The sequence below is a fragment of the Pogona vitticeps genome, chromosome 3, assembly GCF_051106095.1.
Source record: "Pogona vitticeps strain Pit_001003342236 chromosome 3, PviZW2.1, whole genome shotgun sequence".
Classification (NCBI taxonomy): Eukaryota; Metazoa; Chordata; class Lepidosauria; order Squamata; family Agamidae; genus Pogona; species Pogona vitticeps.
The window spans coordinates 93,782,465-93,810,290 of NC_135785.1; the positions used below are offsets into that span (position 1 = coordinate 93,782,465).

General features: G+C 41.9%; 1 protein-coding gene across 1 annotated transcript in view; it reads right to left on the reverse strand.

The window, feature by feature from the left end:
• Positions 1 to 27,826, reverse strand: part of LOC110086798 (hexokinase HKDC1) — a 37,698-nt gene that overhangs the window by 7,350 nt on the left and 2,522 nt on the right. Inside the window, exons 2-14 of the mRNA XM_020808001.3 lie at positions 17,539 to 17,701; positions 15,750 to 15,898; positions 14,400 to 14,519; positions 13,059 to 13,154; positions 12,102 to 12,201; positions 11,061 to 11,244; positions 9,159 to 9,314; positions 7,926 to 8,159; positions 6,921 to 7,225; positions 6,165 to 6,313; positions 5,930 to 6,049; positions 4,929 to 5,024; positions 4,509 to 4,608 (exon numbers count right to left, since the gene is read on the reverse strand). Coding sequence (XP_020663660.1) covers positions 4,509 to 4,608; positions 4,929 to 5,024; positions 5,930 to 6,049; positions 6,165 to 6,313; positions 6,921 to 7,225; positions 7,926 to 8,159; positions 9,159 to 9,314; positions 11,061 to 11,244; positions 12,102 to 12,201; positions 13,059 to 13,154; positions 14,400 to 14,519; positions 15,750 to 15,898; positions 17,539 to 17,701 — 1,972 coding nt within the window. The remainder of the gene's footprint in view (positions 1 to 4,508; positions 4,609 to 4,928; positions 5,025 to 5,929; positions 6,050 to 6,164; positions 6,314 to 6,920; positions 7,226 to 7,925; positions 8,160 to 9,158; positions 9,315 to 11,060; positions 11,245 to 12,101; positions 12,202 to 13,058; positions 13,155 to 14,399; positions 14,520 to 15,749; positions 15,899 to 17,538; positions 17,702 to 27,826) is intronic.

Consider the following 27,826-nt stretch of genomic DNA (forward strand, 5'->3'; position numbering starts at 1 on the left):
CTAGCATGTATTTCTAAATGCAGGAGGCAAAGAGCTTGGCTTGCAGCAGTTTCTCATTGCTAAATAAGAAGTCCCTGATTGGATCTTCTGCCACATATGCATAAGTGAGACTAATTACTTGCCAGCAAGAAGCCACTGCAAAGTTATGCCATTTGCATTCTGCAGGTGTAACTACACATTAGGATTTTGGCCAGTGTACAGTCTACACTGTAAATAGTACTAAGCTAGATGGGCCAATAGTGTGATTAATCTCCTGTGTTCCCAACCTCTTCACAGGTTCTTAAATTAAGATAATATTAGCTAAGATAGATACATATGAATGCAAGTTATGTTTCTTCATCTTACCACGTTATCCCTCCAAGCACATAGATCTTCCGCAGCTATCTGCCTGAGGACTCAGAAGTGAAAACAAAGCCATGCTTATCTCCCCGTGATCAATTTAATGACAACAGCAGGCTAGTTTTCTATCAAATGTGGAGGCTGGCTTGTTTTAGAATAAACAGCCAGTTTTTTCCTCTTAAGAAAGCTATGTTTAGAATAACATGTTACAGTAAATGTACAACCTAGTTTGACCCCCTACCAGCAAAGCTTTTATGCCAATGGGGGCATCTGTTTTTGGAATAGATAGTACGGCATACAGTCAACTCTACAAGGAGGAAAAATTAATGTACTTCCTGAAATAACCCCTTTAGAGGGAGGCTGGCATAGCTCTTTTTCTTTCCAGAAAGCATATGCGATAACAATACACTCTTTTAACAAGAAATAGAATGAATCACACTGTTGTGCACAGTCAATAGCTTTGGGACAACATGAGGTCTTTGGTGAAACTCAGTCCAAAACTCCAAAGCAGTGACACCTCAGCCACTTTTCCTTACTGTCCCACTGATCTGTAAAGGTGATCGCTGTCTTCTTGTCTTCTGAGAACACTGCTTTCTTACCAGTGATAGCAAAAAGCCTCTCCTAACCATCAGCAATCCCAAGACTACTGTTTTTTCCACAATCAGTAGTAAAGAGAAAAAGAAGTTACTTTCCTGTAACTCTGGTTCTTTGAGTGGTCCTCTGTGAATTCATACTAATGGGTTAATCTGTGCTCGAGCAGAGCAGTTTCAGAAACTTTCACAGCTTTAAGCACTTAGTGCTGGGACCTCCCCTACACCAGTTATACTATATAACTCCACCCCCGGCACTAGTGCCCCAGTTCTAAGGAACCGACCGCTGCTGCCCAGCATGCCATGGCACATGTGATGGACAGCGGGGGCAGGATGTGTGAATTCACAGAGGACCACTCAAAGAATCAGAGTTACAGGTAAGTAACTTCTTTTTCTCCTTTGTGGCCTCTGTGAATACACACTAATGGGTGACTGGCAGGTTGACTAACCAGGAGGAGGGACATCACGGAAATGCAGAAGCCAGGACAGCTTGATGTACCGCAGCCTCAGCCTTCGGCTGGACATCCAGGTGGTAGAGTGAGATGAGGATAGGCGGAGTGGCGCATGTGGCAATGCGGCAGACATCTGTGATGTCCACTCCACAGAGAAAGGCTGTTGAGGATGCCAAAGCTCTAGTAGAGTGAGCTCTCACTGACTTTGGAAAAGGAGTCTCTGACAAATCATAGGGAAGACAGATGGTTTTGACTAACCATCTAGAGATGGTCTGAGAGGAAACCTGTGCTCCGAAGGAGGAGCCGGCAAAGGTGACAGAGATGCTGTGAGGCACGAAAAGTGGTCGTGCTGTGCACATAATGCAACAGAGCACACTTCATGTCTAGAGAGTGCAGAGCTATCTCAAGCAGTGAAGATGGCGTGGGAAAGAAGACAGGAAGGACAGCTGGTTGGTTCAGATGAAAGGCAGAAAATACCTTAGGCAAGAAGGTAAGGCCTGGCTTACCTTTCAGAAAGGAGGACCCGCTCTTAGTGTAGCCAGTCCTCCAGTCCTGCAAGCTAAGGTTATTGCCAGGAGAAAGGCAGCAAGCGGAGCGATGCTGACGCCAAGGGTTTGCAGGTAGAATGGGCCAGTCCCAGGCAGAACAAGTGAAGGAGAAACTGAAGGAATGTGTCCAGAGACATTGGCCTAGTAGGCAAATGTCATCTTGATGCAAAGTGACAGAACACCTATCCATTATAGGAGTAGTGATGATAAGCACCCATGGCAGAGGACTAGTTGGCTACATGGTGGCCAGAATATAAAAACGCCGACCAAAGAACTCCTTATCTGTTAATAGTAAAGGAGGGTGACTAACTGCAGCAACTGATATGGGAGTAGGAAGATTGGTTGGAAGTCTTCCTCCCCTTCTGACTCTTTTGAGTCCCAGCTGAATAAGGTAAGTCCTTCAGATGATTAGGGGAGCAGTCTTTCTTAGCATGAGCCTGACCAAACTCAGTCTCAGTACAGTTGCCGGGACAGAGAAGGCTGAAAGGGTTAACAGTGAGTTAGGTTGAACCCGCGAACACTTTGCTGCCAGAGCAGAGTTCGAGGGAGCATTACACCTTTCAGGCATAGGTGGAGGCACAAAGCACTCCTTAGCCCATGGCTCAGAACAGTGCCAGGTGGAGTGGGGCAGTGGTGGTGGCAGAAAGGTGACGGAAAAGGCTCATAGCTCCTGTACCAGATAAAAGGGACTGGCTCTGCATGAACTTGTTGGTGTGATAGGACCCTCCTGAGGAAATTACTTGGGTCTATCTGACAGTAGCAGGGTTTTAGGGTTGACTCCTATGAGTCCTTTCCTTACGAACCTATGCAGGTGCCAGTGGCTGAGGTGGGAATGCAGGCTACTGCGTAAACAAGCCCGTTGATAGAGGGTTGTTTTGTGCCAATTGTGAGCCACCAAGCAAGTGCTACCCCAGACAGGAATATCACTGACTAGCAGGGCTAGCAGTGGGACCTGCAGCCCCTCCCCCTTTTTAAAGGCAAAGCTAGGGCTGCTAAATGTTGCCCGAAAGCTCTTGCTTTGGAACCTAGCTGATTTTGGAAATAGCAGTTGTGTGAACAAGCCCATTGATAAATGAGGGCTGTTTTATGCCAAACCACCCAAAGGTGTCACCGTAGTCAGGCATATCACTGACAGATAGGGCTGGCAGCGGGAGCTGAAGGGGGCCCATTCTATCCCCAAAGGCAAAACCAAGGCTTACCTTATTTTGCCAGAACATCTACAGCCTCGGTGCACAGCTTTCTCTGGAATTAGTAGCCATATGAACGAGCCCACAAAGGAGGGCTGTTCTGCGCCAACCTCACACAGAGGCATTTACCCCATGTCAGGAGAATCACTGACAGGCGGGGAAGGTGGCCAGTGCTGCAGGAGGCCCTTTCTTCTCCAAGGGTAAGGCTGCAGATGCCCAACTCACTGCAGGTTAAACAGCTGTATGAATGAGCCCCTTGATGCAAGAGGGCTGTTGCATGCCAACCTCACACAGAGGTTTTTAACCCATGTCAGGAGAATCACTGACAAGCAGAGATGGCGGCCGGAGCTCTAGGCGGCCCTTTCTTCTCCCAAGGGCAAAGCTCAGAAGCTGTCCTCTTCTTTTGATAGAAAGAGGAAGATTGCAAACAGGTAGAAAGCTGTTGCTCTTGAGCCTGGGGGTAACCTTGCTAAGTAGGTAAGAGAGACCTTATGTTTTTAAGAGAAAAAGCCCTGAGGCTCTAAAGCTGGCTTTGTAAAGCCTTAGCAAAGAACAGCTAATGCCGGCTAGTACTTTTCCCCCCAGGCAGAAGAAACAACTTGTTACAGAAGAAAGAACAAGGGAATCTCGAAGAAAGGAAAGGAATAGAATTGTTTTTACTTGCAAAGTTCCAAAGGAAGCTGCTGCAACAGCAGCGGTCAAAAAAAGAACGGAGGCACTAGTGCCAGGGGCGGAGTTATATAGCTGGTGTAGGGGAGGTCCCAGCACTAAGTGCTTAAAGCTGTGAAAGTTTCCAAAAATGCTCTGTTCAAGCACAGATTAACCCATTAGCGTCTATTCACAAAGGCCACGAAGGAGAAACGCCAATTAAAGGGTCAGACTAGACATGTCGAATTAGCAACAATAGAATTCCCACAAAGATAAGTGTCTGGGCAATCGGATGTGTAAATAAACCCCGTGTTTACCTAGCAAAGATCAATCGTGGAATAAGGTTTTCTGGAATGCAAGAGCTGAGTTGGGTGGAAGCACTTGTGTTGATAATCAGATGTCTCACAGGGTTTCTAATGATGTCCCATCATCATTAGAATGATTTTATCTAATTTTATCCTCAGTGGCAATCACTGTTAAAGGATCTTGTTTCCGCACAGCCCACAGCAAGTCCCAGATGTTGGTGGCCAACAAATAAATACTTCAGTATTCCCCTTTCCATGCACTGAGGTGAGGGTGGTGGCTACCGTGTGCGCACTTACGCTTTACCATCACATTGCTAGTTTTCACTGGCAATCCATTAGATTAACTGTGACTTCAATTCAAAAGGAATTTTAAATGTGTTTATGGTCAGTGTGATATTCCACTGCTTACCAGAACATCCATATCTAATATAATATTTACCTGCAATAAGTCCAATTTCACAATTCGGGTCCTCATAACCACAGGTCATCATTGTCCCAACAGTGTCATTCACAACTGCTACAATGTCTAAATCAAATTCCTGAAACAGAAAACACCTTAAATGAATCTATGGATAATAAGAAACATGTTGCAATGTGTTATGCATTTAAAATTAATTATATATTTAAAATGCAAATCTGATTATAAGTTCCTTTGCACAGCAATTTAACAACGAGCAGGGCACTCTGGACCATCCCACAGTACTTTTGTTCTGAAACCTTTTGATATTTTTTTTCTTTGGTGAAAAAATTCTGTAGGGTCTCAATCCAGACTAGAAACACATTACAGATTGGGGGTCCCTAACAGCTACCTTTCTTCAGACAAATGAGATTCCATTGGTGGGTGTTCTATGAGACTTACATTCCTCCGTTTAATAGCTTCTCGTAGCATATCAACAACATCTTCACCTTCACAGTCTGTTGCCTTGAAACCTTTTGTCCATCCAACAAGTGTTCCCTAGAGTGGAAAAGTTATTTTAAAAATTACAGTTGAAAGATGTTCAGCAAAATGAGATTTTAAAAAAAGATACTGCACTTAAAGATGCATTATCTTTTCAGGAGAGTCTCACTTTAACCAACTACATTTCAGAAGAAAAATTTCAATAACTCAGCTGTTGCCTCTGACAGAGAGGATAGTGCTTCCTGGAAATCCAGGGCTAGGGAGTGTTGAAAGGGCAAATCCTTAGTTTTCCAGATTATTAGGATTTTGTTTTTATTGCTAAAAATGGGGTGAAGTGTCTGTCTCATACAGGAAAACAACAGGGGTGCGCTTTGGGTAATGTGAATCTTCATTTTGATAAGTGGTACGCATGGATACATCATCCTGTTCTACTCACAAGACACTGATGGCATGTGGAAAACTCTACCTCCTCTTCTACTCTCTAAACAGAATGCATGAAGATAGACAGCTCTGCCTGGACCAGAGAGCATGAAACGACACCTTTGTCTTCTATCACAACATGATGATGGCAAAGATCATTTGAGGAAATGAGTGTTATATGAACGTGCCCTGTTCTCCTTTGTATTCCATTCAATAGAAGGAATGCTTGTAGTGGTAAACCTTGTACTAGCCCTAGAAAGTGAGGAAAATGAAGCTTTGGCTAATATTATGTGTGACAGTGTATCCCATTGGAACTGGGATACAATCTATTTAAAACAGAATAAACCATTTCCAGGTGACAAGAGGCAAACCAGCTCCTGGGACATTTAAAGGGTCACACCCACCTTGCATCTGCCATTTGGGGACTTGAAATAAAAATTTTTTTAAAAGACTTTCTATATGAAGATCTGAAAATGTTCAGCCCAATTCAAAGAACAAACAAAACAATAGGCCAAGATCGAGAGTCCGCTCACTCTGATTACCTTATCAATGCTTGCTTGTTTACATGGGAAAGAAAATGTAAAGCCAAGGGGAAGCTGGGCACCCTTAATCCCCATATACTCCAGAAAGTCTGCAATACACTGGACAATGTGATCAAATAGCTGGGGAGGAAAACAAAAGAAAGAAGGAAAGAAAGGCAAGATACAAAATCAGTATTTCCAATGTTTTTAGATCAACAACAACAAAAAACAGAATTTTTGTTTGTTTTTACTTTACCTCTTCTCCTGTTCCTTGCATAATTTCCAAAGGGATGGCAAAGATTTTGTTGTACATTCGGACTGATTTGCTTCTTCCACTTCTGAGTTTTACAAGTAAAACTCTGAAATTTGTTCCCCCAAGATCAAGGGCTAGGAACTTCCCCTTTTCTGCAACAGAAAACCAATTACTATTTTGACAAAAAACTTTCTCAGCCCTCACATAGAAATACTACTGGAAAATTGTAACCAAGCTTGCTGAACGAAGCTTCCCATTTTTGAAAAATGAGTTTTAAAAAAAGAAAAAACTTATAAAAGACCCAATGAATTCTATGAAACTTCATCCTGTTGCTTGGTATAGTAAGTCACTATCATGTAGATCCATAAGAACAGTGGGAATTTATTTATTCAGGCATCTATCTATAGGGGACCCAAGACAGCTCACAACTATCAAAATCATACAGCAACAAGTTTACTATGCCATACAAAACTATATATTAAAATACTGGTCAGAATTAACAACAGTTTTGAAAACATTTTAAAAGCATTTTAAAAAATCAAAATTTTAAAAAAAGAGCACTTGCTAGACAGCACCACTGCAGTAAATGTGTCAATGGCAGCACGTATTTCCCAGTGAGTCATTGGGTACAAATGCACAGACACCCCTTGGAAGTTACTCAGCCATAGTGTACATAAAGGAAATTAAAAGTCTGTTCTTGAAATTTTGAGACATTGGGACAGGACCAGATGGAGATCCAAGTTCTTCGAGGAACCCTACCTGTCCCATCTGGCATTCCGCAAACAAATGTTGGCAACATTTTCACCGAGGCTGTTGGCTGGGTTTCTTTCTTCAGCCCATATTCCAGTTCAGCCCTCATTTTGTTTTTGACATCTATGAGGTTCTCTTTGGTTAATCTGAAATGTGCCAAAACTTCATCGATTTGTTTGCGCTGAGATAACAGTCTGCACGCGACGGCAGTTACCATCGCAGCTCCCTTCCCGCTGCCACTCTCAGAGAGCAGAAAGCGAACATCGCAGGTGGGGACCAGCCGTCTGACCACTTTGTGGAGACGCTTGGCATACCTGGAAGGAGGGAGAAAATATTTTAAGTTCTTGTAGATACTGCATGAAAAATCCATTCCAATCTCTCCAGTCCAGAGTTTGAAGCATTATTTTTTATGATCTAGAACTCCCAGAATTCCTCAGCCAGCACGACCAGTGGGAAGGGGATTCTGGAAGTTACAGACCAAAAAAAGCAATTGTTCAAGGCTCTGCAAACCAACAAAGAAAATGTTTTGGATAACATCATGAAGTCTGCACCACTTGAGTGTTCTGCATTTCCCCCTGGAGATAGCTAAAGCCCAAGCATTTTTCTGAATGTCATAAAATCTTCTTTAAACAAGTCTTGAGGGACTAGGGGTGACTTTTCAAGGATTGACAGCATTTTGCCAATCATGTTAGCTCCAAATATGGATCATCGTTTTAAAAGGATAGTCCTTCTGGGACTCTAGGGATGGAGGCAATTATAATCCACTTCTACAGTTACCGCTTCTCTGTTCAGCATTTTGAGAGAAATAGAATGACTGCTGGGGAAAAGGAGGAGGCAGGGAGATCTGCTTCCACCAGACCTTCTGCAGAGATCTATAAATCTGAATCAGAGTAGTTCAGAAAGAAAAACTCCTCCTTTCTCATATTCTATCTCACATCTTAGCTTGTCAAATATCTCCAGGAAGCTCACCAACCAACCCAATCTAATGCAGTAAATTAGAAAGTTTTTACTTACTGAGGGTGTGTTTTATACAGTGTTCCATCCATTCCAACTGTGGTTCGGAGCCTGGTCAATTTTTTGTTTTCCCGAAGACGGGTCAGGATTGCTGCCAAGGCTGCAGCGCAGAGATTCGCTGATCGAAATGAAACAATAGTGCAGACGTGCTGAACGGCAATGCAATCATCTTCGGAGGGAGTCAGACCCAGTTCCATTAGGATCTCTTTAGTATTGCTCAGGCCTTCTTTATATCTAGTCCAAAACAAAAGAATCAGAAATCTGCCTATAAGCATCATTTCAATGTTTGGAGAAAGGCAACCCATCAGAGGTGTGTGTGTGTGTGTGTTCTGCAGAAACAAGGTGTAAGCCACACTCTGTAGCAGCAGTGTGTGTGGACACAGTGCAGAGGGCAGTGCCCACTGTGGTTCATGGGGCAGAAGACATCCAGCCAATGTTGGGCAGATCTAGGGAACCAGTCTCTATTAATAGTCTTGCTTTCATTCACACAACACATGGAAGCAAGGAAGTCTTCACATATGTGCAGTGTGCAGAAGGGCTTCTGCTTCTGGTAAGGAGGCAGGCAAGTGTGGGCTGTCTGAGACCAGCCTGAGGTAGGACAGTGCACCGTTTGTCCAGTGTGTAAGACACCACTGATCAAAGGCTGCTGAAATTGGCTGTCTTTTCTACGCCATAGGGTGAGGGTAGAAGGTGGCTGCTCTGGCCTACCGATATGGCCTCTCTGAATGCAGCCTTTCCCTGCTGTATGTACAACTTCTGAAAGTTGCCACAGCAACAGCTAAAGCAGAAGACATTCAAACTGCCCTCACAACGATCAAGACTAGCCCCACATTTTGCTTTCAGAGGTGGGGTAGCCACTGCCCCCTGCTCTCTTTCTCTCCAAGTCAAAATGCATAGTAATCAAGGTTAGCCATTTACTGTAAAAGCTGAGAGGGTGGCCAAATCCCGCAAACATCTCTTCCCTCCCTGACAATAAAAATAAGGTAACAAATAGGGACTGCCTCATGGTCCATTCAAAGGAGGGTGGCGTGGAATGGGACACGCACACTCTTGCTGTGATCACAAGCTGCCTGTGACAATAATAAGTTGAATAATTAAGAACTTGTTGCCCTTTCATAACACCTAAAATCAACTCCCTAAGGTGATGCCTCACTCCACCCAACAGCAGGGTCAACCATTTGGCAGTAGAATAGAAGCAAACTAGTTCCAGTGAACAGGGAAAAAAAATCTTACTTTTCCATGGCAGCTACATGTTTTGTTTCAATCTTGCCCTTGGTACAGAGAGCTGTTGATAACTTCCCATTGAAAAGCAAGCCTTCCCTTGCCATTTTTAGAAGAATAAGTCTTACAAGTTCTCCTAAATACAATCCACTGATCATCTTCTCAAACCTGTCAATAGAAAGCAGTCATTAAAGAATGGCCTGATCCCTAGTGGTTTCTCACAGCAATTACTGTACAGTCATATAATGCTACTGCTATAAACGTGTAAGGTACTATATCATTGTGTGTAAGGGAAAGTGGTCAAATACTCTCTGATATTTTTTAAATGATAAATGACTGGCTTAATTTATCTATATTATTTTTCCTTCATAATGTTTTTTTAAAGACTATTGCTCTTTAACTTATCTTAAACTTCTCTTAAAGCCATTTCTAACCTTTCCTCAATTAAGCAGAACTTGAAAAGTTACTTTTTAAAAACTGTCCTTTATGGCTTTCATTAATATTATAATTGCAAAAGCAAAGAAACAAATGAGTACAGTGGTGCCTCGCTTAACGATTGCCTCATTAAACGACGAAACTGCTTGACAAGCGATCGCAAAATGATGTTCCTATGGGGAAAATTTGCTTAACGATGAACAGTTCCCTTCTTTGGGAACTGATTTTTCGCTAAACGATGTTTCTGAAACAGCTGATTGGCGGTTCTAAAATGGCTGCCCGCTGTGCAAAATGGCTCCCCGCTGTGTTTTCAGGACGGATTCTCCGCTTTACAGGCAGCGAAAATGGCTGCCCCTATGGAGCATCTTCACTGGACGGTGAGTTTTCAGCCCATTGGAACGCATTGAACTGGTTTCAATGCATTTCAATTGGCTTTTTCGTTTCGCAAGATGATGTTTTCGCAAGACAGCGATTTTCACGGAACGAATTAACATCGTCTTGCAAGGCACCAGTGTAGTTCATTCCATTACTACTTCCATCACTTGTTACTTTCACATTCCTTTTTTAGTCCCTTTAAATTCAAATTTTAAATGTAAAAATGTAACAAAAGTCCTTAACAGCCAAAATCCTACCACACTTTTATAGTGCCATAATATAGTTGGCACAAATCTTGTTGGTGAATGACCACAAGTTAAGAAACTAGTATAGATGTTTGCTGTTGCAACCAGAATTGTGCAATTCCATTCACAGCAGAAAATATTTGTCCCGACTTCTTAACTTGTGGCAGTCGAAGGCCATGTTTATGTACATTGTGTTTTGCTGAGGGAAACACCTCACAGGATTTTGGTCCAAATTTAAAACTCTCAAAATGCTCTCCAAAGCCATGTTTACTCCTTGCAAATTTGTATCGTGAGTAAATATTTGTCATGCAAAGAAACACCATAGCAACATTAATTATTATGTTATTACATGCTGCCAAGCTGATTTCTAACTTAAGGATCATCCCTTTCCAGGGTTTTCTTGATATGAGGTATTCAGAAATGGGTGCATCCTTCCCTCCTTCAGGGAGTACTCTGGCACCATGTACTTCGCCCAAGACTTCACAGGGAACTGAACCTCCAGCTCCTGGCTCAACAGCCAGGTGCTGCATCTGATTGAGCCATCCAGCTCGCTAATGATATGCTGTCACCATCCCACTAAGTAATAAGATACAAGCAATATCATAACTTTGTAATGTGTGGCTCCAACCTAACCAGAATCACCCTTTTAGATTTAGGTCTTACCACATTGTCTGCACACAAATATTTGCAGGGTTAGACTCTTCAAAGATGGTCTTGGCGCCTACTGACTATATTTGCACCAGACATATCCTGTATTGCTTGGTTCAACATTATGTCATGGTTGCTTTAAGATTATAGACATACCTAATGGCTTAATTATTAGAAAGATGCCTTGTACCAAACTGGTGAGCAAACTTACATCTGTTTCCCAGGATTGATAGACCCCAAGTCTATTTCCTTGTCAAATTCTGTCCTGATGTCGTCCAGTGAGCCATCATCTCCAAATGCTCCCCATTCTGTGTTAATGCACATCTTTCCTTCATCACCTTCCACAAGGTCAATATTGCTCATTTCTTCCATATAGCAAGCATTCGTACCTGTTCCTGTGCCCACCAGATTCATTGGAGAGTGGGAGAAAATTACACAAAGAAGTGTCAACTGCATAATTTTTTTAAGGGATGTATCTTATTTATATCTTTCTGTACAAGCCCCTACAAGAAGTAAGATCTGCAAGCAAGTGCCTTCTCTTGATCCCACCACCACCACTTCCACAAGCACATTCAGTGAGCAGTCAAGAAGGGGCTTTTCCTGCGACTGCTCCCAGATTATGGACTTTCCTTCCTGATGAGGTTTGGCCAGCCCCTTTGTTCTTTCCATTGGCAATTGAAAACCTACTTCCTTAGAGAAACTTCTGGGGAGTCAGCAGGCAATTGAGATGATGAGGTCTTTTAAAATCTGCTTTGTTGCCTTTATTTAATTTATTTGAATACTAGTATATTATAGTTTCAAATGCTACTTAGTATGCTTTTAGTTATTTATGGATTTTACATACATTTTTATAAGCCACCTTGAGACTCAACTAGGAGAGAAAGGTGGGGTATAAATCAATCAATTAAAATTTACTCCAATGATTTGTCACCCAAACTGTGCAAATGAAACAGCCGTGTCACATTACAGCTTAGTTACTATATTCACTGCCATTCTATAATTCGGAGAGCCTCAAACATAATATTCCCAGAAATAAAATGTAATGCAGAAAGTAAGATCTTAAAATTAGTTATTTTAACTGGCCCGAGAAAACAAAATGGTGTCTCTGTTTTCTAAGAAAGAAAAAAAGCTCTCCATCATGAATTCTACATGGACCTGTCGAATTCTTACTTTCTCTAGAAGCCTTAGAACACACAATTTCCTTTAAGCTCAGTCGGCAACCCCACCTCTTAGCTGCATGATCTAGATTTACCAATAATGACACCAACTTCACATCGCTGATCATCATAGCCACACGTCATCATTGTTCCGACTGTGTCATTTACCAAAGCCAAGACATCGACGTCAATGTCCTAATGGAACATATCAGTAAAATTGAAGATAAGATCTATCAGATTCTCTGTCATCTGTACAATCAACATTTTTTTTTGACTTATATACCGCCCTATATCGCTACAAGCACTCTCCGGGCGGTTTACAGTTTAATTATGCAGGCTACACATTGCCCCCCCCCCAGCAAGCTGGGTACTCATTTTACCGACCTCGGAAGGATGGAAGGCTGAGTCAACCTTGAGCCAGCTACCTGGGATTTGAACCCCAGGTCGTGAGCACAGTTTTAGCTGCAGTACAGCGTTTTAACCACTGCAACATAATCCATAGTCACAGGGATGCAAATATGGGGCTGGATACTGCCACCACCCATGCCTTTCAACAGAGGGTCTTTACTCTGCAAAGGAAGGCACAAGAAGATCAAGTCCCTCCAGTGTAAGAAAATGCTCCACAAGAACAGGTTTGTAAAAAGAGTGACTACAGCAGTTACTGACTGGACAGGATGCTGTACAGCAGAGACCAATCTTGTATGTTGAAAGTGGGCGATGTCATTGTTAGACTGCAGTTCCCATCATCCTTCATCATTCACTACGCTGGCTTGGGCTGACAACATCTAAAGAACGACATGTTCCCCATCTCAATTTAGGTCTCTGGCTGCAGAGCCAGAGGTTGAGAGTTCAATTCCCCATTGCGCCTCCTTGACAGGGACTGGACACATTGATTCATAGGGTCCCTTCCAGCTCTGCAAGTTCTGTGATGATGAGGATGATTATCTCCAGCACATACCACAGTTATTAGAAAACATGAATAGTGATGGGTCTTTTAAAAAAAATCAAATTGCTTATTCATTATTATCGCCACATCTTAACTCTGAACTTGCCTGGTGTTTCTCTAGGGCTTTACGGAGGGATCTCACCACATCTGTTTGCTGTACTCCTCGAACTTTAAAATGTTTTGTCCAAGAAATTAGCACACCCTAAGAAAAGGTGATATTTAACATTCTTCGTAATAACAGCAACAATAACAATAGTGTCATTGCTATGGTTTATAGAATGGTATAACAAAGTGACAGATCCCCTTTGTTATTACAGAAGTGGTGCACCACAATTACAGAATAAGATTTAGCATTGCATAATATAATTATGATCTACATATAATCAATAGGAAGTCCTGTGTATACTTATCTGGGGGGTGGGTTTCTATGACGTGTCATGTTTTTTTCTGCAACCTATGTTTGACCTTATGGGTGGGTTTGAACATGTTTATGAGTAATCTGGTGAGAAAGGCCTTACTTATGGGTTCAAATGTAGGTTGCAGAGAATATGTGAAACATTATAGAAGTCCTCCCACTACTTACTACCATTTTGGAATGAGCCTGAGACACTTTCCTGGGCTTTCAGCTATTTCTGGCCCCCTTCGGCACTTGAGTCTTTCACCCCACTACAGCTGAAAAAACCTAGGGCACCTCAACAACAATAACAACAAAAACTGAAGGGCCCCTAGAACCTGCAGGGCTGCTAGGCTTCAACCTAGTCAGCCTTATTAACAATACGGCCTCGCCTACAAGTGCCTCTCCCCACTCTCTAGCATAATCATACAATACTACCGCATGGAATAACTAGAAAGTAGCTTCCCATGCATGACACACAGGATCTGGTGCCATCGGTCTTGTTCTGCTTACAAGCTGTGCTTGACCAAACTTATCTGACACATTCAAAGAGAACAAATGGAATAGACTTTTGTTGATTCCCGATGATAGTCAATGAGATGGACAAACAGCAGGGTTTCTGAATCAAGGAGAGCACTGATACCCTTGCTGTTAAGCAAAATGAGTGCTGTGAGGCTACATGCATACTATTACATAATGTACATACTGTACTTACATATAGTATTCATTCATACACAGTCCTTTATACAATATACTGTACACCAAATAATGTAATGAATTCTAACTCTGGTGCCCCCTAGTGACTGATTTTTTTTTAAAAAATGATGAGTGAGGGTGCAGGGTAAACATGGAAACACTTCCCTCCAACCCATGAGTCTTTCTGAGCAAACATTTTTATAATTAAAAATCATTACCATTAGCAGATCTAGCTTTTATCCTCCCCATCAGTAGCCATCACTACAACTACTGCAAGCACTCCGCGCTAGCATCTTAGTCCAATGTTCTGCTGAAGATGCACCCTGGTAATAAGCCTGAAAATAGTCTCAGTCTTACCTCTGCTAATTTACGTTGCTTACAGGGAAAAGAAAAGGTAAAGCCAAGAGGCAGTTTCTTGTGCTTGATGTTTTTGGTCTCCATGAAGTCTGCCAGACAGTCTCCTACATACTGAAAGAGCTGCATCAAGATTTTTAAAAGTACTGATTATCATTCTGTAAATCATATATTTGCTGTATTACAAATCTAACATGAGTAGGATTCTTAATTAACTCCCACATAAAAAGTTTTTGCAATTCAAAAGGAGCACCAAATAAAACAAGGCTTACATCAGCAATATCTGTAGTCATGATGTGCTGGCTGGACAGCTCAGTGACTTAGGCACCTAGCTGTAGGGCCAGAGATTGGGAGCTTGATTCCTCACTGGGCCTCCCAAGAGAACAGCCAGCCTCTGTAGCCTTGGGCGTTTGGTCTCAGAGAGACCCCCCCCCCAAGAAGAAAAGAATGATCAATCACTCTCAAGTACTCTGCACCTAGAAAACCCAGCAAAGGATCCCTATAAGTCAGAATTGACTTGATGGCACGTTGTTGGTGCTGTCGACGTTGTTATAGTTACAATGAAATGCGGAACTAGTGTAATGCTATCAAAGTGCAGGCCTTGAACTATGAAGAATGGGAAGGCCCAGGTTTGAATCCTCATTTGGCCCTTAAATTCAGTGGGCCATTTGCTACTTCTAAGCCTGCCCTACTATTTACAGGGCTTTGGCGGTGACAGAAAACAATTTAAACTAGTGTATAAGATGAGATATAAATGCAGTAACCAAATAAACAGCCAAGATGTTGACAAGGTCTGTGTAGCAGAGTACGTAGTAGGCTCATTGCCTTTGGCTTCCTAGATCCATACCTATTCTCAAGAGTTTCTTTGCATATGCAGTCAGGGTTGTTATTGTTTTCGTAAGCCATGCAGATTTCCAAATGGCCCTGCCATACCCTGAAGCAGGATATTCCTGAAGAAAACAAAGCTGGACCTTTTGCAGACTTATAAACAAGAGCCTGCCTGAGATGAAGAAAAAAGTTGGCACCTCCTCCTGTGCCATGCATAAAAGCTGATGAGATTGTACAGTGGTTGAATATTAATTCTGCTCTGGTGACAGGACACCATGTGAAGAGCGAGCTTGGAGGGCACAGGGCAGGCTGCAGGGTGCCCAGTTCTCTCTTCCAGCGTCCTATCCCTGCCTCCTCCCACCATCTGCTGCATGAAAACGTTCCTCACTCTGCAGAAGGATAGGTTGGCCCTGCTTATAAACATTAAACATTAAAATATATGTGTTTTTTTGAAAATCTTCCTTTACATCTTAGTACACATTCAATCACAGACACCAAAATCCAGATGAAACTAGGTACACTTACATCTGTCCCATTTCCATGTATGATTTCTTTAGGTGTTGGGTAGAATTGACTCTCCATTTGAACTTGTTGCTTCCCATCTTCAGACACTTTCACCTTTAGGACTCTAAATTTGGAGCCCCCAAGGTCTAAAGCAAGGAAGTCACCCTTTTCTGAAATACAAAGAAACAGAAACAGTTGAGTTTTCCACACAAACATAGAGGTCAGACATCGGCAGAAATTGTCCAGCAAAGATTCTCCATAGAGGATGCCATTTTGCATCGCTGTCTTCCGGAAATAGGTCTGGAAAACAGCGGGGAGCCATTTTGAAAACCCGATGATCAGCTGTTTTTAATCATCATGAAGTGAAAAATCGGTTCCCAAAGCAGGGAACTGATCGTCGTAAAACAAACAAACAAAAAAACCCATTGGAATCATCGCAAAAAACTCATTGTCAAGTGATTTCATTGTTTAACGAGGTAATAGTCAAGAGGGGCACCACTGTAATTAACTTTTTACATAACCTAGCCTACCGTGATTGATTTATTTACAGTGATTGACTTATTGATTCTTTACCAGTGATTTACTATTTTTATTTCCTGTAATCAATAAACCAGTTTTTGTTTTTCAAAGTTACACTTGTCCTTCGCTTGATTTTCAAGGATAAGTTGGTGGCAGCAGAGTTTAAAGTGAAGTAGCAACCACTCTTTGAGGTTTGAGGGTGGCTGTTACAATAAAGATCCAATGTATAAGATGACCCCCACTTTTCCAACCCTAAATAAGACCCTAAAGCAGACCGCCGAAGAATTGATGCCTTTGAATTGTGGTGCTGGAGGAGGCTCTTGAGAATCCCCTGGACTGCAAGGAGAACAAACCTATCAGTTCTAAAGGAAATCAACCCTGAATGCTCACTTGAAGGACAGATCCTGAAGCTGAGGCTCCAGTACTTTGGTCATCTCATGAGAAGAAAAGAGTCCTTGGAAAAAACCTTGCTGTTAGGAAGGTGCGATGGCAAGAGGAGAAGGGGACGACCGAGGATGAGATGGCTGGACAGTGTCTGCGAAGCAACCAACATGAACCTGACACAACTCCGGGAGGCAGTAGAAGACAGGAGGGCCTGGCGTGCTCTGGTCCATGGGGTCACGAAGAGTCGGACACGACTAAACGACTAAACACACACACACACAAATAAGAAAAGTTGATTGCTGCTTTCCCCCTCCATTTCCTAAGCCTTGTGAAAGCAGGATCAAAGGGCTGTGGAAGTGGAGGGGGAAAGCAGCTATCTCAGGAAGTGGAGGGGTAAAGCAGCAATGAAAGGGCTCCAGGATTGCAGCCGTTTGATCCTGTAGCCCTTTCATCGCTGCTTTACCCCTCCATTTCCTAAGCCCCATGGTGTGTATGCACACACCACTCCAGATCCCCTTGCAGGCAAGGAGGTACAGTGCCCACTGCTTCAGATCTGTGAAGAAGAAGCAGAAACAGAGGGGGTGGGTCCCAGCATGGAGTTACCGCCAGACCCCACTGATGAGCATAGGGTAGGCAGTTTTGCTACTGTGCAGTTTTCTCCTCAGCTTACTTCCGTGTAAAAGACAACCCTCAGTTTTCCCTCCAATGATTTTAGGAAAAAGTATCATCTTTTACAATGAAAAAATACAGTAATTCCAGACCTTAAGTGCACAAACCTATTTAGTAAAGAATGCATAGAACCAGGAGATCACAAAGGCTTAGGTGAATTATCTGGTCCCTATGGCTTTTCTGATACATGTCCATTCCTACCAAGGGCCAGCCAAAGAAATCCACATTGTCTGGTTACCTGAGCCATCAGGAATTGATCGCACAAACGTTGGCAGCATTTTTATTGTAGCTGTTGGGTTGGTGTCTCTTCCCAGGCCTTTCACCATCTCTGCCTGGAAACGAGCCTTCACATCACGGAGGATCTCGTCCGAAAGACGCATATGGTAGAGGTATCGATCGACCTACAACAGGACACTTATACAGATTAATAAGTATAATACAGTCAACCAAAAGGATAAACATTTTTACGTGGGATAATAGTGACTCACACCCAAATATACAGACACACATATCTGCCACCTCTTCTCTACACATACTTCCTTTCTTTTTGGCACACGGATCCCTCAATCACTTGTGTAAAGAAACTTGTCTGTCAAGTTTCTATAACTCTCATCAGCACCTCTCCCTCAGCATGGCCAATAGTAAGGGTCTGTGGGTGTAGAATTATCCGAGAGAGGGGACAGACTGGGTCTGTCCAATAAAAGGCAAAAGTCTCAAATTTTATTCTTGCCTTCCAACCACTGCCTTCTTTGCCTACTGCCATCTTGTGGTCTTACTACATATACACTAATGCAGTGAATACCATTGTGGCAGTAGGCCTAAACTTCAGGAGGTGTTCCCCTTCTCTCACTTGTTCCTATTCCTATCTAGGTGCAGAAAAGGAAGGGAAATCTTGTTATTGATTTCACTTGCCCAAAGAAATTCAAATTTGAATATGCTAATGTAAATGAGTATATACAAATATCATGAGACATGATAATGAGACATTATTACTATAATTTAGATGAAAATATGCTACTGTTCACCATATTGCACAAGATTGTGATTAGGTAACCACCTTGAGACACAGCATTCAAATACAGGCGTACCTCAGTTTACAAATGTAATGCGTTCTCCAGGACATTTTGTAACGCAAAAAATTTGCAAGCCAAAACACAGTTTCCCATAGGAATGCATGCACGGGGGTGGTGCGATAAACCTCCCAGGTGCAATGCAAATTTGCTTCGTATTGCGGGGGGAAAAATCGTAAACTGAGGCATTATTTTCAATGGATTTTTGTTCGTAAGCCAAAAATTACATGAACTGAGGTGTTCGTAAACCAAGGTACCACTGTAAAGAGAGGAAATAAATCAGATAAATAAATATAGCTAAGTGTTTAATAACTTTCTGAAATGCTGTGTCCCTTGTATGTTCTGCAGCTTACTGAAAATGAATATATATAGAAAGAAGATAAACTGTAGTTTTATCAAATTATCTAGCTAGGCAATAATCGGTTATTTCAGGTCTGAAGAATGCTTTCAGAATGTCCACTCTAGGGACTTGACTCGCATCTGAGGTTCATACAGAATTGACATACCATGCCAAATTCTTTCTGTTATTCATCACAATTATACTGACATCAATGTGCGTGATTGTGGCTTTTCTTACAAAATGATTCCCCTTCTTAAATCATTTTACTTAAAAATGAGAGAGGGCTGATTAAATACATTTAGCAATCAAAGCCTCTACTTTTCTTGCTCATCTACGAAAACCTACTTCGAATTAGAGTGGCCACTTACATATCACCAAAAATGAGGACAGCTCTTCAAATGGAGGGTCCTCATCCTAAAAGACAACTTATGGTCACCCTAGTCCTATCCCTTCAACAGATTTTCAAGTCTTTGATGTGATTGGGTGCAAGTCAGTTTACACTGAAGAAAATGCATGCCTTTGCATGGGGGGGGGAGGAGGAAGAGCGAGAGAGAGAGAGAGAAGGACCTCTTTAAGTTTCCTAGAATGTCCTTTACTTTCTCTGACTATACTGACCTTCCATCAGCTGAAGCTGATATTCTTAGTTGATACCACTTCCTTCTCACACTCCTTCTTAATCCACTCTAGGACAAATAAGTTTTTTTTATTTTTATTTTTATTTTTTTGCTTTGCTCTGGAGAGATAAAAGAGCAGCCATGGTTCCGACATCTCCATCTTAGCTAGCTAGAACTATGATTCTTATTATCTTTGCAACTTCAGTGTACTCCTCTAATAAACACTAACTTTTTTATTTTCCCAAAACGTGCCACTTGGATGGCTCTGCCAACCATTCTAATTTTCAGTGGCCAAATCAACAAGTTAGCTGCTGATTGCCTGGTGCCACTTGCTCTGCTAACAGGGGTGAAGTGCATATACTCTCTCTCTCTCTCTCTCTCTCTCTCTCTCTCTCTCTCGTTTCCTCCCCATACTGTCGGCTTTGTTACACTGATGTTGGACAACACAAATACAAACACCTTCCTGCTGAACCACTGAGGCCTAACACCATCTGAGAACCGGTATAAAATGAGTGCCCAGGTTTCAAAGCCACCTCACACACCAACAATAGAATTTCCTCCTCCTCCAGAGCTGTTTTCCTTCAGGGTTGTCACCTCTCATCTAAACCCAATTATTAGTTTCAATTAGAACAGACCCATTGAATCAATTGCTGAACAATTGATAAACACTTATGTAAGTCTCTTTGGTTCTTCTCTAGGTGAGAAAAGCAATTGGATTTAGCCACCCAGTCCTGCCTGGAGGCTTAGGGAAGCAAGGCAGCTCCCTGACACTCCAGTTGGTACCCTGAGACATAGCAACTTTATCTGGCACCTCCCGAGATTATTTAGCACAAAGCACGAGGTAGCCTGACTCATTTCAGCACTTACTCCATTTCACTTCAGCATTGCTGCATGATCTATAGGCTTAAGCCGTTTCCATCTTCCTTGAAAATGCCCTAATCTCTGTTTCATTTTGAAATTCCATGTCCTGCCTGATGAGCAGTTGTATTGACTTCGCCCACATTTCAATTGATTTTAGCAGAGATTATCTTTCCCCTCTAAAAGGCTAACCCCCTTGTCTTTCTGAGCCAACAATAATCCCACTTTTCATTTATCAGAGTTTCTGACATTCAAACACTTATAGTAAACAATCCGTCTAGCCCAATTAACAACAGTCAGGTCAAAGGAAAGACTATGCTTTCTCTTCCTTCCGCTCTACCTCACATCCAGAGGCATGGAAATGTAACTTTTTTTGTACCATATCCATGTTTAGCCACCAGCAAGTAAGCAAAGACGATATGTACACTGGGAGTGATTTGGCCAAAAGCAAGCTCATTGTTGAGTCCCATACAAGAACTGTTAGCATATGACTAAACCCTCATTAAAATTAATTGGACATAAATGTGGTTCACTCCAATTAGAGCATGCCCTTCATTCCACTGTATAACTATCGTCTGTGTAACAGAAGCAGAAGCGGACCAATTCTGAGGCTTCCATTGCACTAGAAATATGCAGCATCCCTCACATCCTGTGTCAGGGCCATATCTTAGTTGTTTATGATCTTTCTACACATTCCCTTTTGTGTAAAACTCAGTCTTGTATGACCAAAAATTCACATGAGGTAGAATAGATTTGAGAGGCAGTTGTCTGGTGTTGGTAGAGAGCAGGGGTGAACCAGCCACATGGGTGACCTAATGGGAAGGGAATTCTATTTACAAGGGCATTGAACAAATAGGTCTGTTCTGTACTCAGAGGGCCATCAGCTTGTACTCACATAAGGCACATTTGGGGATATAGTGCCCATTCGTGATCCCTTTCAAAACCAAAGGTGGAAATTTATACACTGCACTCCCATGTAAACACAGATAACAATTGTTGGAAACCTAGCAGACTTTGAAGTTCCATTATGAATGCACTGGGAAGAACAGAGATTTATTTATTTTTTCTAGGACATTTCCCTTACACACAGCTGTGTACTGCAGTCCCAAACCATGAGCCCAGAAACAGCCATTGGAATAAGCCTTGCAGAGCCACTTCCCATGCTTATCATACAGATATATTTGGGGGGCTGAAAATATGTTGCTGATCCATTTCATTCTCACTTCTACTGCTTCTCTGCCTATGAACTGAGAACCTCAAGAAACAGTTAAAGAAATTAAAACCAGAATATGTAAGGTAAAAAAGGGATTAAATAAATAAAAACTTTCCAAATTTCTTCATACATTCTATTAAATAGAATTTGAAGATAGTTGTTGTAGGTTTTTTGGGGCCGTTTGGCTATGTTCTGCAAGTTTTTCTTCCTAATATATTCGCAAAGGCTTTCACGGCTGGGATCTAATGGTTGTTCTGGGTTTTTCAGGCTCTTTGGCCGTGTTCTGAGGGTTGTTCTTCCTGACGTTTCACCAGTCTCTGTGGCCAGCATCTTCAGAGGACAGCAACCTGTACTCTGGTGTAGTTGGCTTGGGAGTGCATCTTCAGAGGACAGGAGTTAGAACTCTGTCTGTGTTCTGGTGTAGTGTGTGGAATAATTGAGTATTTGTAGCTGTGGGATCAGCTTTTTGTTCTTTTCAGGAGATTGGGTGATTATTGTGATCAGGGTGTTTTTTGTTTTGGGTGTATTGTTGTGATAAGGGGGGGCAAGATGATCTGTCACGGGAAACCTCCAGAACACTGCCAAACAATCCAAAAAAACTACAACCATCAGATCCCGGCTGTGAAAACCTTCAAGAATACACAGAATTGGAAGAGTTTGAAATGAACCACGAAGCAAACAAAAAAACAAAAAAAAAACCCACACAAATCTGGACATTTTGTGATTCATTTCAGTTCATTTTGAGGAAACACACCTGCCCAGAACAAAATTAAATGCAGAACTATGATTAGAACTGGCAATTCATACACTTCATGGTTCATGTGATTCAAGACTTATGGGAGCGGTATAATGCCTCCCCATGAATTAGAGACACCAAACTCACAGGAAGTCTTCAGATGACTCTCCTCACCACCTCCTCCAAGTCTGGCAAAGACTGGATTTGGGACATCCAAGTTATAGCTATTCTACTACTCTTGGAAGTCCCAAATTGCATGCACCATAAAACAGTTCATTTCATCCAAAAGTTTGTGATTCATGGTTTGTGAATAATGACAAATCACGAACCACCATGAACTCCCGTTTTCCATGTTTGTGCCCATCTGTGTTTATGATATAACTTTTAAAGTTCTGCATTTTTCTTTGCACTGCTCAGGAAAATAACTGGAGGTTTAAACAAACTGAATGTGGAAGAAAGCAAAAGTGGTAGTCATAATCCATCCCTAAATAGTAGTTCTTTGTGGGCTATCCAGGTTTGAGCGGACGGTCACTTTCACAAGATTGCTTCTCACCTATGCGGGAATTAATCTTTCTGGTAGTGACACCCCCAACTACAGAGCTCTTTGCAGAGTTTGTTGTTCCCACACACTCATCATTCAGATACTAGTTAAAAACATACTTATCTGTACAAGCTTTTTAAGATATGAATAAGTATTTTTGTTTTTCTTGTTTGTTGCCTTGATAAGCTTTTTCTTATTTTATTTGATATTTCTAACTTCTGATTTTAGATGTTTGCATCTTGTGATTGTGAATATTTGAAGCCTGTGATTTCAAGTGTGTGTTTTTACAGAGGTTGTTAGCCACCTGGGAGGAAAAGCAGGATATAAACAAAATAAATAGCTTTAAACAGATATTTAATAAGGTAGGAAGAAACCTGCTTATTCATTGCTGACTTTCCCCCCCCCTCCACCCAATGGAACACAACTCCCTTTCCTGTTATCAAAGATCAAATATTTGCATTGTCTTCTTTAGAGGGCATGTCCTGGACCTTTGCTTCCTCAGATTAGAGAAGGTGATGTGATTGCATTTTCAGTGGCTCAAATTAGGCTATCCTTTGCTCTCCCTGCCAGAAGGATCAGTAGACAACAGCTATTAACCAGTAGATCAGCAAAAGGATGGGGAGCCCATTCAGGATAAAGCTGTTTTTCTCACTAGTTGGTTTTAAATTTTCCTTTAAACTATTATGGTTTGCTTAGCCTATTTGAAGCACCACATTGCTCTACTTTATGCCAATATTCCCCAGCCTTTTTCTACCTACTTTAGACTACAACTCCCTTCACCCCAACTATTATCAAGATCAGCACAATTGAAGTTGCCATGCAGAACCTCTGTACAGCAAAAGTATGGGGAAGGCTATGTTATACCTTATATGTTAGAAATTATATTAACATTTTATTTCTTATTTATAAGAAATCTAAATATTCTTGCCTTCGTATGGCTATGAGCTATACCAGCACAAATTGTCCTTATCCATTAGAACAAACCATACACGAAACAGCAAAAATTAATAAATAGAAGATATCCTATTTCACACACATCATGAGAAGACTAGAATTACTGGAAAAGACAATAATTGTGGGAAAAGTTGAAGGCACTAGACAAACAGGAAAACCTAACAGGACATGAATGGATTCAGTAAAGTGCCAGTTAATGAGAAAGGGGTAGACTCTGGGGAACATGTAGAAGATCCTCTTCTGTGGATCTCTATATATATCTACTGTATAGCAAAAGAGAATTATTTTACCTTAATTCAAAACCGTGAAACCCCTTTTAGCTTAGAAAAAAACATGAGTAACAATGTCTAAAATTGTGTATAGTTTAGAAGACTGCCCCCTGATAATTTTAGAAGCCAAGGTTATCTACTGAAGCTGAATGGGGAAGGTTCAAAATAGATAAAAGGAAATACTGAGTCACCTCTTCTCTTCACAATTACATTGTAGAATTGGCTACCGCTGTCTATAGTGATAGCTACTAACATCAGTGGCTTTAAGAAGGGATCTGATAAATCATCAAGGATGAGGATAGCAACTGATCATGACAGTTATATAGTATGTGACTCCGGGATCACAGGAAACGTGCCTCCCTGTTACCAGCTACTGAGCAAAAAAAAAAAAAAAAAAAAAAAAAAAAAAAAAAAACCTGGATAACAGGCAATTAACTCCATGCCCTCTTGGTAGGTTTCCCCAGAGGCATGGGCTTGATCATTCTGGAAAACAAAACACTGGGCAGAATTGACACTACAGATCCTGTCCCATGTGATAGGTCACTGTGTTGCAGGAGCCCCAGCAGCACCAGTGCAAGGGCTTCAGAAAGCTCACTGAAGCCTTGCTTACCCAAACATTTTGACATCACAAAAAGTCATTTCAAGTCTTATGTTTTGGTCCTGAATCTCATGGAGTAAGATGTTGCTGACACGGCAAACCTATTTGAAGAATTCTGATATATAAGAACAGAAACGGAAAGGACAGGACAGTTTGGCATGCATGTCACCTGCCTTTATGAGTGAGTCAGGGGATTGTATCGACTGGGGGAAAACCTTGTATAGAATGGCTGCAGGACTAAGTGGACTAAGCTGGAGGAGATACACAGGCTAAAATTGTGTTACTCGGTGTAGTAAGTCACTACTAAGGTAGAATCAGTGGGAATTTGGCAAATTAACTCTTCAAGGAGTTCCACTGATTCAAAACTTAACACAGATAGGCTTTTGTGATGTCACAGAGGTGGGGGAGGCAAGCATAGCTTCGAGTTTTTGCAAGACTCTGCAGTACTGCTGCCAGAGTTTATGCAAGATGCCTTCAAGGTCAGACTTGTGATGCTGGTGCTCCACCCACCTGCTTGTTTCAAATGGTATGATGGGCGCAACATCAGCATGCCAAAAACTGCAGTGCAGGGAAGGGACTGGGAAGAAAGCCAGTGGGTGTACATACTTGGGCACATCATGCCATTTGCATGTGAGTAGTTGCCAGTGAGCCCGGGCACCAGCTGGATATAGTAAAAAATTATGTCCAGGTTTTTAAATCCACCTCACATATACAAATCAAAAGTTTACTTCCTCCAGCACAACTCTGCCTGTGATTTGTTTCCTTGCCTAGAGATGCAGAAAAGCAAAGCAATTCCTAGATGCTTTAGCTGGCACCCTGCAAGCTAGCAAATCTATCAGCAAGTCTTATTTTTATCGGCAGTGCCCCAAATCTACGGGTAGGCAATAATTAAACTTTATAAACGCACCAGAGATTATAGATTACCAACAGATCAGCTAACTATTCTCTTGAGTTATCCAGAAAGGAAGTCTGAGATTTATGGTCTTCAGTCATTCCACTCTGAATATACTGCAAACAACCATCCTAAACCAAAGCCAGAAAGGGCAGCAACAAGTAGCAGGCTCATTTGTTACAGCTTGGGTCAGATCCAATTAAAGTGGAGCAGAGTGTGTGGGAATCATTTTAAGACAAAAGAAGGATGGTGAAGGGAGCTAAAACTACCCCCTCCCCATAATCCCTGCTTGTTTCCAGATATTCTTCTCTCCTAAACACTTTTCTTCTTGCTAGTCTACTTTGAGTGATCCAGCTGGTAATGAAAGAATCTTCCTCTCCCCCTTAGATGCTGTAGTTTATAAAAAATATAGTGCTAGCAATGAGGGTGGGTGAGGATAGGATTTATATTTGAACTATGTTTCTGGGGATATTTTTGCTCCACATGAGGTAAATTCCACAGGCCCCATATAATGCTGTCTGTTTTGCTCTGTGGAGGAGAACCCAGTTTAGACTTGAGGGTTAACTCTAGAGCTAGTTCGTTTTGAAGCAAATGGAATGCCCTGCCACAGACAGCAGAGTATGAGAAGGGACTTGCATGTCCTCACACCAGAAAAAAGGGTCTCCTCACACTGCCTGGCTCCAGTGAAGTGGAGAAACACCAGATGAGCCAGACAGCTTCACCTGTCCTGTTCCCAGCAAAAGTCACAGAAGGTGAGTCACCAGTGAGGTGCACAAAAAAAGCTCCGTTCTTTTTTGCTGTTGTTATACAAAACATATAAATAATATTCTGTTCACATAGAAAGAGAGCAACAGACAAGGCCACAAGACGAGATAAAAGGATTGTACAGAAGAAAGTCCACTCACCATGCTCAATGGAACAAGTTTCACTCTGAGGACTTCCTCAGATGAGACAGAAGGAAGGTCTGGAGGCTTTCTGAAGCACAGATTATCTCCTAAGGCAGTGGTTCCCAACCTTGTGTAACCCAGGTGTTCTTGGACTGCAACTCCCAGAAACCCTGGCCAAAACAGTTGGTGGTGAAGGCTTCTGGGAATATCAGTTCAAGAACACTTGGGTTACCCAAGATTGGGAATCACTGTCCTAGAGTAATTTTCCGATTCGATTATGCTTAGCCCTGAGCAGGACCCTCCAGTAGCAATGAGGAAAGGTGCAGTGGATGCTGACAGAACCCATGGGGAGGGCACAGTGACAGAACAAGGAGCAGCAGCACAGCTCCTGACTCAGAACATTTGCTCTCATCCCATTGCTGCAGCTTCAACCCCATGGAGCAATTCAACAACCAGGTTTGCCACAAGCATGTTGGCGTTGGCTCCAAGTTTCAATAATTTCTAAAAAGAACTAGAAAGAATTGTGACTTAGAGTTTAATAACAAATGCCTAGAGAAGCTTCTTAACTTGCAGCAATTCACCACTAAAATTTATACCAGTGGCTTTACACCAGCCTAACTATGTAACAGATTCCTTGCCACTGTATAAGGGCTGAAAAAGGGCACCAACTGGTTAATACAATCGTTAAAAAAAATTTTTTTTATACAGAGTAGAAGTATATTTTCAACATAGATTTTTGGATTTTGGAACTGTGGTCCAAAACAGTTTTTTTTTTTTTGAAAGCTTCCTTAAAAATAGAAACTGTTGCCCAATGCTCCTGAGATCTGAGTAGAGCTTATGTTTACTAAAAGAGCATGATTGTATCATGGCTAAATGGCATAAACGTGCGCATGATAATATCTCAGTAGCATTTTACTTTTCATCTGTGACAGCTCAGCACCCTCTAACAGCTTCTACGATCCCAAGACCCCACAATCCCACAGCTATCCCGTGCCCTTTTGTTGTTTAGTCGTGTCCGACTCTTCATGACCCCACGGACCAGAGCACGCCAGGCCCTCCTGTCTTCCACTGCCTCCCAGAGTTGGGTCAAATTCATGTTTGTAGCTGAAATAAACTGAAATAAGGACAAGCCCAAATACACAGAGCAAGTGTTGAGGCTCGAAGGTCAAATTCTGCAGCTTAAGTCTGATTTTCTGTTTGTTAGACAACAACAAGAAAACTGAGGACAGGTTAAATCTGAAAGTCATTATTCTTATGTCCCAAAACACTTCTTGGGCATTGTGGGAAATCAAAATGATGGCTTAACTATTCCCTGGTACTCATGCAGAATATTGGAAGCCTCTCAGAACGGAGACCAGTGAGATGCCTATGTAGTAAAAAGAAAAATCAGTGTTGTCTAACAAACAGAAAATCAGACTTAAGCTGTAGAATTTGACCTTTGAGGCTTGACGCTTGCTCTGTGTATTTGGGCTTGTCCTTATTTCTTTTAGCCTGCCTCAGGCGGCTTTTGTGTAGGTATGGGACAATTTCTATCTATGGTACATTAAACGTCTT